Genomic DNA, 17355 nt, shown 5'->3' on the forward strand with positions numbered 1-17355 from the left:
ACAATCTCCAGACAGAGATCAGAGACACTAGGCTGCCTATAGAATACTAAAAGAAATCAATGCACAGAATATTTAAACATCAAACCAAAGCTGGTCAATGCTGTGCATTCCTTTTATCGGCACAGCGCTTGCTTAAGACCCCTGCTACCAGCTCAAATCCCATGTCAAAATATCTGGGTGGTTGGAGAGCTTTGTTTACCTAGAAGCTTTCTTTCAGACTAATTAACCTTATTGACTCTGAGGAGTCTGAGGACAACGATTCTGATGGTTTACCATCAAGACTGCCAGGTACAAGTTTTTAAAGATATTGCTAATTACTTGGCCCTAGACGCGGGGGAAAAAACAACAACAACAAAACAAGCACTGAAAGTCATCTCTACAATAGGGCAGCTGAGGTTTTTAAACTGACTTCCAGTGTGAGAACATCTTTGTGATGCATTTGCAATGTCGCTTGATGATCCTCAATATTCATAAGTCAAACAGATGAGTATGTCATAACACAGAGGGAAAGAGAGATTATATCTGTGTTATCTTTCAACAGCAATTGTCTCCTTTTTATTCACTGCACAGTTAAAGATGTAATAAAACTGTCAGTCCCATTCTAAACCACTGTGTAATAAATAAAAGAAAATATAAATATGAAAAGAGAAAAGGTAAAAGGAAATCGACACTTCTGAAATCGAGCTAAACAATATGGTCATGAATGGGTATGTAAAATGCAGAGTGCAGAATTTCTGTCATTTTTGTTGATGTTGCAGATCTGTTTGGTAAATCTAATCTGTTCTGACATGCAAGTCTGATGAACAGAACAGACAATCCTGTTAAAAGCTATGGCCAACAGACACCACAGTCCTTGTTAGCGCATGTCTTATTAAAAAAAAAAAAAAAAGAGGCTCTCATTGTGCTCTATGGAGGCAAACCAAAAGAATACCATACAATACTGGTGCTCATACACTGAGCTATTGTTTTGGACATGTGAACATATAAGGCATGAAATGATTCCTTCTTCCTCTGGCATACAGCAGTTTTGTCCAAGAGATGAGGATCCACAGAACTCAGAAAGCGGCTAGAAAATTCCTGTGAGGTTTTAAGGCCTTCATGAAAGCGCCTGTCAGTTCGTGTTCTTATGTCACTGCTAGAATTGCTTGAGCAGTCTCTTAATAAATTCAGCAGCTCCTCCAAACAGCCCAGATGAGGTTGTCAGAGTTGCCCTTTCCTGGAACCTTCAAAACGCCTTGTATGTGAAACTAATGCCGCTCAGCATTCAGTTATAAAAATGCAGTGCACTTCCCCCATCATCTCTGACTGTCAGAAGTCACATTCAAATTTCAGTCTCATAATAAAGATCCATGACCCATAACGCTCACAAACAAAAGACTTCTAACTTGTTTGTAAAATTAAGAAAATAATGAGTGTTTAAAAAAAAAAATATATATATATATATATATATATTTGTTCAATATTTCCTATATTCACAATTGTAAACAAACAGATAAATGTGATGTATTCTACAATCAGACAGTGTTTTTCATCTGATTTTTATCACATTACATTTAGTTTCTGTTAAGCAACACAATTGTACATTAGTTTTTGTTTGCCTGTCTGTTTGTTTGTTTGTTTGGCTTTGTTTCTTCAAACAGTGCCAACAGAAACCATGAAGCAGTGATAATGACAGAAATGTGTGTGTTGTTTGCCTAAGCTCCCTTTCCTATTTCGACCTCTCTGAAATATATGACCCATGAAAGGCAAGAACAGGAATCACAGAAGAAGTTTTTCTTAAATACAGACTGGATCAAAAAGGCTTAATCTTGTTAACCATCTCAGACCTGCAACAGATGCTTCATTGTAGCAGTGTATTTACTGTCAGTCATAACTGCCTTATTGCTGAAAGACTTGATTATTGGAATGATAAGCAATTTGACTGACCAGATGTAAACACATCTGTGTGCAAAATCCCTACATTACATTTTTTTTTTTTTCACCATGCCCTTTCTGAATCAGCACCCACAAAATGGACACGCTCAAAATTACAGTAAACAATTAACCATAAAATCCACACAATAACCTGCAGAAGCAGTGTAGGAAAGACTGATCCATTATCAATGAGAAACTCAAAAATCCAGGAAGGATTCAAATGGATACCCTTAAGGGTTTTTCCGTCTGCACATTTCCCTTGTAATTGGCTGTTTGAGCTCTGGCCAAAATATGGTTATGGTTACCTAGAGCTGCATCTATCAGAGAGCTATAGCATCTATCACACTTTCAACTGCACTTTATAATGGGTCCTGTTACCAAGCCCAGATACAGGCGACTCCTCTCGAGCCATTGTCTGTACGAAAGACAATCTCAGCCAGGAAGATCATTAAAGCCCTTTAAATCTGCCTGAACTCATAATCTTCACCAGTCACAAGCGTTTCTCAGAAGGAGAAGAGAATACTGCAAAGAGTCATAAGCCCATATGGCTTTATAGACAATATGGATTTTGGGAGAAACCTCTTTCAAGCAGCTGTTTCCTCTAAAGATCAGACTCTAAGCATGACAAATACCTTTCTGGTCTCCTGATGCAAAACAGTGGCAAAGCCATCTAATTAGAGTTCCAGTAACTGAACCAGCGACTTCTGGAGAACCTGAGATGTAACAATCATATGGGAACATGAAGGGCTGTAGTATACAGTTCAATCATCACCCTGCTGTCACGAAATGGCTGCTCTTTTTTACTTAATATACTGATTTTGTTTAATAGCTAGTTCTTTCCACACTCAGCTGTTTAAAACATCTGAAAAGATTCAGTACACAATGATCACACCCTGGCATTTTTCATTCAGATTGTTCCTGCCAAAGTTGGCAACGGCTGACAATCAGCCACAAAAACAGCTGGTGAAATTCAAACATTGGCTAACCGCTGAAGAATCAACCAACGAGCGCACCATCATGCAACAGTCATAACTATAACGTGAACGCATTTACCGAAAAGGATTAAAACTGGTGGGAAATGACAGTCCTGACATTTGGCAAATCTAAGTTAAAATGAGGGTAATGTCACATCTGAAAGGTCTTGTCATTGGCAATTTAAGTGATATAACTCTCTGAGACTTGTGTGTTTCCCAGACACAACTGTGACCGTCATGCTTGTGAGTGAAAACACTGTGAGTCTCATTCGGAATGAAGAGATGCTATGTAACTACAGCTTACTGCCACTCAGACTGGAATCACATCAAGATTAGAACCATAAAATGCAACAGAGACACTCACGTGAAAGGTTACTGTATTCTGCTTGGAAAAGGTCCCTACATTCTGCTTGGAAAACCCTCATTCCAGTCTTTTTCTCCACAGTCTTGAACACTGCTAAGCAACAGTTGAAGAAAACACATCTCTCTGAGTCTTAAATGACCGCGATACTCTTTCTTTCTTTGACGAAGGTTCAAATTTGTTTTTGGCTAATTTCCCCACTCAAACCAGGAGCAAGATTTGATTACGTTTGCCTCTAAGCTCCTGATTACCACAGATCCGCTCCGTTTTTTACACGAGTCAAGCCATTACAGCACAATTAAAGGCACATTTAACAGACAAACATTCAAGCGCAGGGGCCTGCCAATTCATCTGTTCCTGCTGACATCCCGTATCAATCACGCAGGCAATTTACACAAGATACCACTCCCAAAAAAGCAAGCATGGAGAACGTACATGCTGTTTCCTGACAATTCACATCCTTGTGTCATAATCTACAGGAAATTAAGATATTTAATCTTCCCGCTTAAAAGACAAGAGTTTATGTCAGTTCAATACACTTCGAGTTCCATATGTAAATCAAAATATATTTCCTGCACAGCTCTTCATCAGTAAATTGCTGAGAGAGGCAATTTCCACAGCCCATGTGTTTATATGCAACATGTAGCAGCATATGGTGCAATCTGACCACATGATGTCAGATGTGGTTTGAGATCTTCCAACCATTTCCTCAGAAGGATCAGACAATGTCATTTACAAATGAAAGAATATTTTCCTAAACACCGTTAGTAGCATGGGTGATACATCTTGTGAGATTTTTTAGTCTGGGAGTTCAGGCATTGCCTAGAGCCTGCTGGGTCCATGTTCTTGCAATCAAAGACCTATCATAGCTTCCAGACACATGATTTCAAACTGCGATAAGACCACCATGTGCGTTATCATAGAGCCAGTCAATCAATCAAATCAAAAGTATGACAGCCAAATCCTCATTAGGAACTCTGTTCTGTTCAGCTCTTGAAAATGTTGCTCTAAATGAGCTCTGATTAAGGTCTATGGGCAAACCCTTAGAGTTTTTGAGAGGCACTGAGTTCTGAATGGGCTGCTCTGTTGAACTGCTTACAATGGCCGTGAGAACCTCAACCTTTTACAGCAGTCAGTCAATGAAAGGAAAACATGGCCTCAACTAGACTGTGGTGGGCTGGATTGATTTGAACTGGTTTTAATTAGATGGACTGATGTTTTTGCCATGTGGCAGCAGTGCTAGTAGGTTAAAACTAGAGGCTCAGGTTCCCAATGAATATCCATGGTCACCATGCATGATCATGTGTGGATAAAGATCTTTTTCATGACATTAAGTTGAAATCAACAGATCGCCGAGAGTTTTTGCAGAACTCCAGCGCTAATGAAGTGCTCTATTATTTATGGCGCACTGCATAATTAGACTACACTTACCGAGTCTAATGTTTGTCAAATTTCTTGAATCCCTCTTGAAATTGCTCACTGAGGATGTCTAATTAGAATATTAGATTAGCCCGGCTGAAGACCACCGGGCCAGACAAGAAAAAAAAAAAAAAAAAAAGAAAGGAAAAAAAAAGAAAAGAAAAGAAAGAGATGGAAGTTAAGTGCACTCTTAAAGAACCCAAACTTCCTTAGTGACCAAAAATAAACCTAACCCGTGAGCACACATAGCCTTCCCGCTCTGCAAAGGAACACCCTGCTCAGTCTAATCTCATGCAGTTTATGGTCACATGTGCCTAAGTTCGAAGGTCAGGAGAAATTCCCCAGAGCTGAAGAAACTCAAGGTCAACTCACAGAAAAAATAAACCAAAGGGTCAAAATCAAGCGACAGGTTTCACTCCACAGACATAGCTAGAGTTCTTGAATCCATGCCCTGGCTATCACTCAATTCAATGTTGTGAGTGAGCTCCTGACGGTATGAAAAACTTGTGCAAATGACAGAAAAGGGAACTGGCTAAGGGGAAGAAATACTATACCACACAAGTCTTTCTCCATCTGGAAAACTGTCAACTTGGATGTGTTAGCAGAGCCAGGAGTGCTGGCATCAGAACAAATCTTTTTTTTTTTTCCTTTTTTTTTTTTGCATTTCATTTGATTATCACCACTGTCGTTTAGACGTGTGAGTGATTCCGAGCCGAAGCTACGCCAAATTTAGTTCTGAGGTAAACATGAAAGGGGAGAGAGCCAGTGTAAAAGCGTAGCCTGTCCCACAGCTGGTCTTCAGCATGCCTAATGCTAATTTAGCAGCCAGAGACATATGAGAGAAAAAGAAAACAGGAGTGAGGTTAGCTCCAACTTCTGTTCGTTCACTGACAAGCATCTCTGGTTTCATTTCTTTATACTGCACAAAACCACTCGGTGGAAAGCCCCAGAGAGCCTCCATTACTCCAAGAAAGCATTTTACTCGTGCCCCTTCTCACTGAAGCCATCTAATGACGGAGTCCAGGGTCACATATTCAGAGCAAATGCCTGTCACTCGGGGGGTCGATCTACCAGCGCAGCTCCACTGACTGGGTGCAGATGTGTAGGTAAGCTCAAAGCATGATGAACATCTGAGGTCACTGAACACTGAGGAAATGCCAAATGTCTCCACGGGAGCATCCACAACAGAGCCAATTAGTGGCGACAAGTGGAGACATGCTACTTTCCAGAGGTGCAGCCAATGGGAATTCTTTAGAGAATGAGAGACCTATAAATTACAAGACCAAACAAAGCCCTCGAAATGGATAGTTCAGCTTCCAGCTCTAATCTTCACTGACAGGACTACTGGCTGATGTGATTTAACAAAAAAAAAAAAAAAAAAAAAAAAAACCCACACATTATTCCATACTGCGCCTGACACTAAAAAAACACGCGTTACGTCTTAAAAGGGACTTCAGTCTGAATTGTGAGCCTCTGTCACCTTTTTTCACATTGCTCAAACAGATAATCCTGACAGACAGATACTACTATAAAACAGCAGGTCGGGGCAATATTCCTCAAGAGATCCAGACAGAGATGGGAGCCCTGAGGCTATTCATAAGCACCTTTCAGTTACAAACACGAGGCCTACTTAGACAAATAGATCAAAACACTAACAATGACTGAGACTAACAGGGTCCAAAGGCAATCTCCTCCTACACTGCTCCTAGAAGGATAATCCTCTAAAGCCTTTATTATAGAATCCCAAAACCTGATCCACTTATTCTCCTGATCTCCATGACAAACTGAAGCTGTTAGTGCCTTATTGCTTTGACCTTACCCACAAACAGCGATATTAAAATTGGTTTGCCCACAGCACTTGGTTTGTGTAAAGCAAGGAAAGCAACAGTCCTTCAAGAAAGAACATAAAACATTTCAGCTGATTTTCAGAGAAAACCCCTACTAAAATTTATTTTGTCATAAATGGCAGCACACTTAATGCTGAGTGATAATACTCGTGTACTTTGCATGGATACATAAATTAATTAGATTTCCAAATGAACGATAAAAAATACAGAGCCCCTGGAGAGTGTTTCCGTTGTAATTTCAGCTGTGCCAGATTTCAGTGTGGAGTAGAGGATAACAACAAACATGCTTTGCATTGAACCTCCTCAAATATGATCTTGCTCTTGTTTATTCATTATTCATATTGCTGAAATTGCAGTGACCAAAAGCTTTGAAAGTTCTCTCTATTCAAAAGACTGGCGGTGCAAAACTGAGGTCGTGCCAGGGCAGAGGACAGCTCATATCTTACTCCTGCAGACAACGTTTACCCAAGCACGTACATTCACAAAGACATGATCAGATCACATCTGACAGGTTGATACACAAAGATGCTGCATCTTCGCCCTGTCTCAGATGAGAGAATTTCATTTTCTTTGTTCAGTGGAGCCAGCAGCCAACAGAATCAAGCTTTAATTATCCGCTACTAACCATTAATGATTCAAGTTTGCAGTCAGAAGAATAGAAAGGCCACACAGTCCCTCATAACAGAGAATGACACAGCCCTGACCGGTCAGTGTAAATGGCCCTTTCAGTATCAGGACACGAACTGGACGGAGCGGGGCCCGGCCACAATAAGAGAGTCCATTATAGCGTCAGAGTAGACTGTGGCATCCTTGTTCGATATTGGCAACAGGGGAGTTTTTGTTTGAAATGGATTGAGCTCTCTACTTACACTCACCCCCTCATACATAACCCTGGTAATCCCATTAAACATGAAGGGAGACCAAAGCTGGACTGGGATGTGGTATTAGATCCATCATTGAACACCAGCTCTAAATCAGAGCTCTTGTCTAGAGCCATTACCCACCTGCTGAAATGAAAGAAAATTATGAAATGCAAAGCTGAACTCTCACGGAAGGGCCTCCTTGCAAAACATCCTCTGAAAGCAAGTCCACACTCCATCAATTCAATGAAATCAATACAAGAGAAGTCTGCACTCCTGAATGGTGCGTGTGTATTTGTGCGCCTAAGTGTGTGTGTGTGTGTGTGTGTGTGTGCGTGTGTGACAGAAAGAGAGAAAGAGAGCGAGAGAAAGTAAGACAGAGAAAGAGAGAGAGCAGGACAGAGTTTTTTGTTTGAACAAACACATTTCCCAATTTTTTTTTTTTTTTTAACATACAGGTATTGTTATTATGTTATTAATTGATCTGTTGCTCCAATCTGAGGGAGCATGCACTTTTATTCATCAGACTTTTCTTAAGGATCTCTTTGACTATTCTTAAATGACTTACCAGGTGTAAGCTGAACTAGGAGTAAAATTCATGTGTCAAAGGAATCTGCTTAATTATAAGAGCCTAAGGATTGTCTATGTGTGTGCGTGTGCATGTGTGTGTGTGTGCGAGTGTGTGTGTGTGTGTGTGCGTGTGTGTGTGTGTGTGCATGTGTGCATGTGTGTGTGTGTGACTGGGGAGGGGAGGTGCATTCATTCATTTGGATTAAGAATTTGCTGGGTGTAATTAAATAACACGCTCAAAGAGCTGGGAAAAGCACATATGGGCAATGCTAACCTACAGCACAGCAAGTCAAAATAATCTTCCTTGTCTTTCGCGACAGCGCGGTAAACCTGCTGACCGCATATGGTCCAACTCTCCCGTCCCTTTGATACCCAGTCAGACCGTTACTGTGCGTCAGGCCTGTCTAATTAGTGAGGCTGGTGAGACTATAGGTCAGCTGTCATCAACAGCCTCTTTCAGAAGCCACTGGGCAGCGATGTGTTAAATGCACCCATAGTCAACCCCTGCTTCCACTGCCCATCTTAGCAATCAAAAAAGCCCCCTTTTCCGAAAGCCAAATGGGACAAGAGCCATCCAATCCACCCCCCTGGTCTGTTAGCCATCCACTTAAGCAATCAAGGCCACAGAGAGGCAGAGAGAGCTCCCTCTGTCATGGAGGAGATTGAGAGGAAAGAAGCCCCGGCTTGTTCTCAATCCTAAGATTTTTTGTCTAGACACCATCTGGACTCTGGTTATGGCAGTTTTAAGTAGGCAATGGACTGATATTGTGCTTTGCCCAAAAAGCTGCAAATAATTACGACGCTGAACCACAAAAAATGAAAATGAAATCAATTTATATATCATTCTTGGCTATATATACTCTACAAGGTCAGTAAAAAAATCAGCTCAGCTCTGCTGAGAATGCCTTATTTAGTATTTTTTGTGTAACAGAATTTGACTTCATATTTTGCTTTATTATCATCGTTATAATTTATTTTATCTTCATATTTACATGTATTATGCTTTTTAGAGCATTACTGGTTGTGAATGTTACTTTGAACTTAGCTTAGATCACACAACTGAGATTAGTGTGGTTCATGCAAGCCTTAATAAAACATCCCCCTTCTTAATGAACTTTTCACATGGCTGTTTGATTCTGTTTAAAGAGTTCTGCAAATCCTCTCTCTGTGAAGACTCCTATAGCTAAAGGTCTACATTTAATCCAACATCCCAAATAACTGAGCATTTGTTCAATATCTGTATATGCAAACATAGACCTATGTAGCATAGAATAGCCATAGTACACACGATGACAAACTGCTCAACATGCAGTGCATGATGTGAAACAAGCTGCACTTACACAGAAGCCTGGCCCTACATGACATAATACCCAAAAAAACACTGTTTAAAATAAAGACTTAAAGGTCAACTGCCGAACGGGCTTAAAGCTTGTAAACTATTACGCGTAGTCACTTGAGCGAAACTGGAAGAACACTGAAGTTAAGTAGAGTGACAGCCTCAGAGAAAGTTCACCTCCAGAGGTCAGGGTCACAACAGCCAATGTTCACATTACCCAGTGGGAGTAGCCAACAAACATACATTACAGTAAGGAGTGAAGTGTTTAATAGTGTTTACAGAGCCTGGGGAAAGCAGTGACCCAGAAGAAGGGGTAAAGCATGTAACTAAGAGATTGGCAGGGAGGGGAGCCTCTCATTTTAAACAGTGGCTGTCATAAAGTGCACCAGGGAATCACTTGGTGTGCGCCCTGTTGAAAATTTTAAAGTGATCTTTAGTGGCACTAATTGTCTTCATAATTTCTCTCCCAGCACCGTTAAGCTCTCAGCATGTTATTTTTTTCGAACTTCATAGCTAGTTCTCATTCAAACTTTGAAAAGAGTGTCATAAAATGCAGAGAGTTCAGATATTTCAGTTTTTGAATTACTTTACAAAATCTGAAAAAAAAGAAAAGAAAAAAAAAAAACCTGAAGAAAATTGGAAAACAAAAAAAAAAAAGTGTTTGAAAACAAAGCAAGTAAACGCTTGCGTGCAGCTATACGCTTCCGTCTCCTGAAACTATTTCTTACACAGTTCATCGTTTTAAGGAGAGATATACATTGGCTACATATCTTGTCATCCATTACCATGGCCTAGATATGAACCAATATAGCAAAAAAATACAAAAAGGGAAGAAACCTCATTTGCTGACATCCATGGATCTGTGGTAAGAGATGCACCACAAAACATATTCCCAAGTCTCATTAATTGTATTTTTAGCAACACATCGGCTAGAGCTCCTGTGCGTCATCTCTGTCTTACATTTGTGGTAAGGGTGGAAATAACATGCAATTTGGCCAGTAATATCTCCTCATTTTTGAAAGAGCATGAAGCAACATCTTCAAGGCCTGGAACATGGTGCTCTCTGTGAGTTATGGATCGTCTTGAAATAGGCACTTTTTGATCCGTCAGAACGGGTAGCAACCTTCGAGCATTACCACAAAAACAACAAATGCATTCAAGCTGTTTCAACCAACGTATCATCAGTGTGAAGAAATCATTAATATATTTAATATAGTTTGAGGTATCCCTGGCTGAATCTGAAGTACTACAATTTGGTGTATAGAATCCGGCCTTTGATCATGTTTTAAGGTTATGCAAACCCCAACGTTTCAGCGTGTATAATTATATTATTATAAAAATGATCCCAAAGCGCTCTAAAATAAAAGATGTTCGTCTGAATTTTACAGCAGTTTAACAACAAAAAGCAAAAATCTCAACTCAGCGACAAAGAACTGACTTCAAATGTGATGACCCTTGATTATAACAATCACTTATTAATTGAGAGCTCTGCGTATGTACAAAGTGGGAGACTGCCATTGTATAAAAGGGAGGGAGGAGCAGGGGACATAAATTCACCTTTTCTATGTGTGGTTTGTCTCCCAGCTAAGTGAATACAATATCATATATACTCACAAACATAGACTTTTCTATTCATATTATAATGAGGACTGCACAAGTTTGGTAGTTTGCCTTTTAAGTTATAAACTAAAATGCAGCTCAAATACAAATGAGGACAGAAGAGGGCAAAAACGAAAAGGAAGAAGATTGTTAGGATAAACTTTCCATGCATTATGATTAAGAAATTGATGAGTATAGTCTTTGTGTCAATTGATTTGAGTGCAAGCGTATATATAGGGGACAGGAGACCACAATGTGTGAACACAGCCCTAACCCCAGCACACAAGGGAGTCTCAAGGCCAGTGATTTAATCACAGTCGTCTGGACTGCTGATGTCTACATCATGATTCCATGGATCATACTCACCATGATTCCACCTCAAACAAAAATATAGTGGAAGGATAAAAAAAACCCCACAATGCTTTGCAAACACAACCATCTGGATGGAACCCTAGGGGGATTAGTGCAGAGGGGGCCTTGCAGGGCAAAAGAGAGTGCCTGTCCCCCTCTTTCTCTCTCTCTCTCTGTATCTCTCTCTCTCTCCGTCCTCTCTTGCTCTCTCTCTCTCTCTCTCTCTCTCTCTCTGTCCTCTCTCTCCCTCCCTCTCTCGGTCCTCTCTCTCCCTCCCTCTGTGAGAGAGATAATTACAGGGCACCAGGGAAGAAATGGACGGGGGAGAGATGCTACAAGTCTGTCTGTCAACATTAGCAGAATCTCAGACCATACTGTCCCACAGGGTGGACACCACTGAGTCTGAGAACAGCAGTGCCAGACAGAAGCAAACATGCCCAGCAGCCAGCGCTGACTATAAGCACACACACACACACACAGGGACAGGAAAACCAAACGCAATGGACAATGATGTCCAGAACTTATTTATTTCTTAAAAATGACGCCGCAGGACACATCTCAAACTAGTGCAGCGGATGTTAAGGGCAATTCGGCTTTGACATGATACAACATTGCTATGAGTTTCAGATCACCATTGCTGTGAAACAGCTAATTTTTTATTTTTTATTTTTGGGAGGGGGGGGGGGGGGGGGCGCCTTTGCTTACAGAGAAAAGGGCTGCTCTATTTTGGACTGGGAGACCAGTTTAGAATTTAGATGACTCAAAGGAACCTTACAACTCTTATAAGCCTTCGATTTCCTTTATAATGAGCCTCACTGGATAAAGCAGTCAGTCAGTGAAGGCACATTTTAAACATTAACAAGTTTTACAAGCTTTACTCCTGTTTTACATGAGGATTTTGATATTTTCTCGCTTATGAAAACACTGAAACATGGTCAAGTGACAGACTGATGTCCTTGTAGTGTGCCAGCCTAAAAGATCCAAAAAAATTCAGACAAGAACGTTACTCTAAATGAAGATACCAGTAGGAAATCCTCTCCCAATCTCACGTTTAATACACAAACGAGTCTTCTTCTATCTAAAGAACAGTCTCTGAAAAACCAAAATGGCTTGAAAAAATTGTCAACAAAGCACTTCAAATAAAATGCAGTCAGTACCACCTTCTTAACTGTGTAAGCATCCAAGGGTGCTCAGGTAAGGCCCTACATCACTGGCATCGGGACAAGTTCATGGCACGTTGTAGAAACGAGGCCATATTTTTGCTCTAACATCAATCTCCGCATCCATAGCCCCAGCTGTGTGGATTATGGTATCAGAGATATGAAATCCGTGAGTTATGGCTCACATTTCCAGGCACAGGTGTTAAGGCTTTCTGTAGCGCGGAGACAGAGCACAGACACAGAGTTCCCCGGGGAGACCAGGATGCAAAGCACTGATGCGATCTCACTGAGCCGCCTATTTGTCCTGTGTAATGTTACCAGCGCATACCAATGAATCTATGTGGATGATACACTTCTCTCTTCTTTTTTTTTTTTTTTTTTTTTGGGCGATGGGGTGGGAGCAGGGGATGAAGTGGGTTGGGCCTTCATTTTCTTTTACATACAACTTCTGCTAAACTGTAAACAGTTTACTTCTACTAAATGCCTCATGGTAAAAATCCTGCGTCAAGAGAAACAACGCATGGACGACATAAAAAAGACACTTGTACAACATATGCCGGTAAACAGTGCATTTACAGTGAGCGAATTCCCATGGGAGGAGGAGAGTCATTTTGCATTCCTGAGAAGTGATAACTCTTCTCATAGAAAATTGATTCTGTGGATCCCGGTGCTACGCTACGCTGTGCTACACAGGCTTGCATTAAATTTTGTACTGCAGGCCTCTGAGACAACACACAAAATTACATTCTCTGTGCCCCAAGTTGATATTCATTTAATGCATTCTACATCATATATGAAAGACTCCGGAGGAGGCTGACTTTGCTATTTTTGTCATATCTCAAGTAAGTCACAGGCAAACATAGAACACATATCCACACATAACAGAGGCCTCAGTGGAAATGATGACTGGGTTCCAGAGAAGTGCAATAAACATAATTGTTGCTATTTATATACATATCTTGCATTGTAACTGACACTTTCCCCTGTCTAAAATTGAGTGCTATACACAGTGCCCTTGCATACGTGTTTTGTATGTAATACGCACAATGGTTTTACATACTGCTGAGAATATACTGTTTAGGAAACTGAATTGCTGTTTTCTGAAAAAAAAAAAAAAATGAAGTCTACAGGTAGTGGAGATGACAATCATGTCAATCATATGTGTAAACGGTACACCTGAGCATATTAAAGTGCTGTACGAATACACAACTTGCATTCCCATGCAGCACTATTTGCATTTTTATACTGTTCGAATGCAGTATTTTTTCCTTTCTCAGATTGTACATTCATTTTGCAGATTGTCTTTGCTCACTGGCAATGACTATGGGACATCAGAAGATAAGACACTTGCCAAAAAATGAACCAAATGCCCACGCTGCAGTTTTCACTCAACATCCAGGCTTCCAAAGAAAATTTACTTCTTTCCAGTTTTACCCCATTATACAGTAAATCATCAAGTGTATTTACTAACCAGCTATTAGTACTGAAGAGTGACATTTCACTGTGTTTCAAAGAACTTCTCATTAAAAAAATTATTCATGTTATTCTTAAAATCATCTAATTATATTCTCAGGTTACATGTAAATGAATTTAATAAGCATTTTTGCGAACAATTAACAAAGCATGCTAGATTTATTTATTTTTTATCATTATTAAAAGTTAAAATACAACATTGGGCAATCGTTCTTGTTGTTTTATTCTTCAGAATTTGATTCATGGCATGCTTTACTACAGGTTTTACGAATGTATTTTAAATCATGCATGTTTTGTGCATTACACAGGTCATAATGTGAAGCCTGAACTAGTTCACTTAGTGCTTTATTTCCTGTCTTAACATTAGACAACATAACTCTTTGGCCACGGTGAACTTTTATAATTCAAATTCGAAATATCAACCCTTTTTTTTTTTTGTTTTTTTATTGAAACAGTGACAGTAGAGGACATATGATAGGGTTCACTCCAGCATTACATTTGCTTCTGGTTCAACCTCAGCCCTCTCCAGTCTGCAGCATATTAGCGTTGGTCCAGACTTTGATTTAGGAGATGTTTCCCGTTTGCACATATGATATCAGCCATCAAAAAGCTCTTTTCTTCTCTCCCATGTCACATCTGCTCTTTCTCAAGGCAAACAAAATGTTAACAGGTCTGACCAGTGTTACACAGTCATGAACCAGGGTAACAACCCCAGCTACTCAGCCAGCATAGAGGGGATGCTTAGAAACTACATCTCATTTCAGGACCCAATAACGCCTTGTTAATTATAAACCAACACATGACATATGTAAGAGGGCCCAAAAAGGTGCATGAAAACAAAAGCAAGCCTTAAAAACAAAGCAAATGCTTTTCAATTATTTGGTGTACTTAATCAAAGTAATTGGCAGACACAGCACACAACAACTCACTGACACAAACCACTATGGCCCCAGCAGTTTTAACGACTCCCTCTGTCACTCTCTGGCAGTTTCTGTGATTGCTCTCACATGTAGACATGTGCACTCTGAACAAAGTTCGCCCATTTTTCAACATATGAATGCAAACATAAACTGGCAGCAATCCTATTCAAGCTGAAAAAATCTCCACAGTATCACATTGTGCTGGTGTTTTTTTTTATCTTCCTTGTGGTGCAAATTTTAAAACAATAAATAAACACACCTACTAACAAACCATCTTATAATGTACATACATGAGATCCTTCACAATAAAAATCCTGATGTGATCTCATGACAATCTTTGCAATGAAGTAGAACTCTGTCCTGGTCACCTTCAGAGAAACCTGTGGGGCTGACAAAATCCATGGAGGAAAAAGGGTCTGTTTTCTTAATGACCCTGCATTACATCTTCACATTTTGCGCTGGTCTGAGCTTAAAACGATCAGTAAGATTCCTGGCGCTCCTTTTGTGAGTGAGTTTCCAACCAGCCTTCAGTGTCATGCTACAGTGAACTTCTGCTGTATGCATCGGGAACGCTCGCTGAAGTTGATGACTGTAACCTAGTTGCGCTAACGTTCGGAATACTGCTAACTGCATCACTTAGTCACTGTGAATTCTCAGTTAAAACTCGGGAGACACATCTACTTGCACGGTCGCGTGCACGCGGAAACACACCCGTAGCTATATCCACTCTTTAGATCATTACACTTTGGTCAAGCGTAGCGCACAACATAATGTTCCAAGGTGCAAAATCATACGTGCTGGAGGAATGCGTTGTACAGACCTCGATTTTAACAGTGAGCTGTAGCAGTGCTTGGAAGATGCAGTAAAGATATTTCATTACTTTTGACAGTCGAACTGATTCCCTGACAGGCAAGCTGCCTCAAACTCGTAATCGAAACAGTAGTAAAAATTTCAAGTCAGTCAACAATAGAGATTAACCGATGTCAAAACTGGAGGAAATCTTGGGCAAAACGGGTTGCATTCTGCTTTCAAAAAGATACAACACACATGCACATATTCTAGTTCCAGTATGTATTTGTGTGCCATAACAAAATCAATGCTGTGTCTATTCGTCAAACTTCTGAAAGTCACAATCTACTACCACTTGCGTTGCTCCGCTCGTGCCTACGCAGCTGACCGATAAATATCACAGCCAACAAGGCGCTGACAGAAGTCACGCTCGGTCCGCCATTCCTTGTGCTATCGCTACAATGTAAACACCAGTCAAAATTAATATAGCCTATAGTCACATCTCTCCCAGCCATTACCACTTCATTGAATCCACAGTTCTGACACATACGGCTGAAATGAGTAAAGTATTTTTCTGCTCATTCATTCATGTACCTGTCATCGTAGCAGAAATCGGCGCCCAGAGTGTTGATATAAAGGACCAGTGCCACGGCGCTGCACACCAACTCTGCAATCATTTCTCACAAAAGAAAAGAATGAAAGAAAATTAAAGAATGCAGGGAGGAAATCTAAATTCCTTCTCTAATTTGTCTCTCCGTCTTTGTTAATCTGTCTGTGCCAAAACAGAAAATCCAAGTCCCCATCCTAGCAATAGTTGAAAACGGATAATCCAGGCAGTCTCCACTTAACCCATGATGAGTGCGAGGAGGACCGCTTTGATCCAGAACAACTAAGGCAAGAACGGCCAGTATTTACTGTACAGCCAACTGTATTTGGACGTCCTTTCTCTGAGAGTGTTGGGATGATGCATAGTGGACATCGAATAAACGTCGAGATTGAGCCGCGTGTGGTTGGAGGTCTCTGTGCGCATGTGCCGAGCCCCTCCTCCCTGGGTGTCTCGTCTGTGTTAAAGATAGACAGCGCTGATTCCACAACGCCAGCATCGCATTGTTTGGCACGTTTGCCAACATTCTTGGACCCGTTTTTTGAGGAAGCACTCCCTCTGTTTATGCCGCATAACTCAATATTGGAATTCATGTCCAGGTTGGACTACTGGATCAGATTGATTAGATTGAATTTGAACAATAAAAAATATATGTTGAATCGTTTTGTTCGTTTCAGTGAGTTCGATGAGACGATGAGCAAATCATCGTTACATTTAGGCAACAGTACAGTGCCGCTATAATCTGCCCTTAATCCATGCTTGCGCAATAGTTTGAAACTAGACTTTAACACTCCCGACTGTATGAGATCAGGGGCTGGAAGTGATGAGAGCATGAGTTACACTGTGACAAATGCTGCAAAGAGTTTGGTAAGCAACGATAGCAGCAGTGCCGCTGAATAGTGCTTTGCAAGAGATGTTTGCAAATTAACATAAATTCAGAGTTTAACAGTTTTAAATTCATAGTTTAAATACAGTAACGGAGGCCGAAGCTGTCAAATTCGCCTGAATTTAACACTGGCCGACGACACTTTCACTATCAGAAATTCTATCTAAGCATCCTCGCAAATAGTTTTTTGTATAGTGTATGGTTCAGAAGCTGAAAAAGGAACAAAGCATTTAAATTGCTTTGAATTAATTGCTAACCCTGACTCATATCACTACTTACATAACAACAGAGA

The 17355-nt window shown here is 40.4% G+C and overlaps 1 protein-coding gene across 1 annotated transcript in view; it reads right to left on the reverse strand.

Moving 5' to 3' along the window:
• tmtc2b (transmembrane O-mannosyltransferase targeting cadherins 2b) overlaps positions 1 to 16250 on the reverse strand; it is an 83970-nt gene extending 67720 nt beyond the window's left edge. The window contains exon 1 of the mRNA XM_030790622.1: positions 16168 to 16250. Coding sequence (XP_030646482.1) covers positions 16168 to 16250 — 83 coding nt within the window. The remainder of the gene's footprint in view (positions 1 to 16167) is intronic.
• Between the last annotated feature and the right edge of the window lie 1105 nt (positions 16251 to 17355).

This window comes from Chanos chanos, chromosome 13 (genome assembly GCF_902362185.1).
Source record: "Chanos chanos chromosome 13, fChaCha1.1, whole genome shotgun sequence".
NCBI lineage: Eukaryota > Metazoa > Chordata > Actinopteri > Gonorynchiformes > Chanidae > Chanos > Chanos chanos.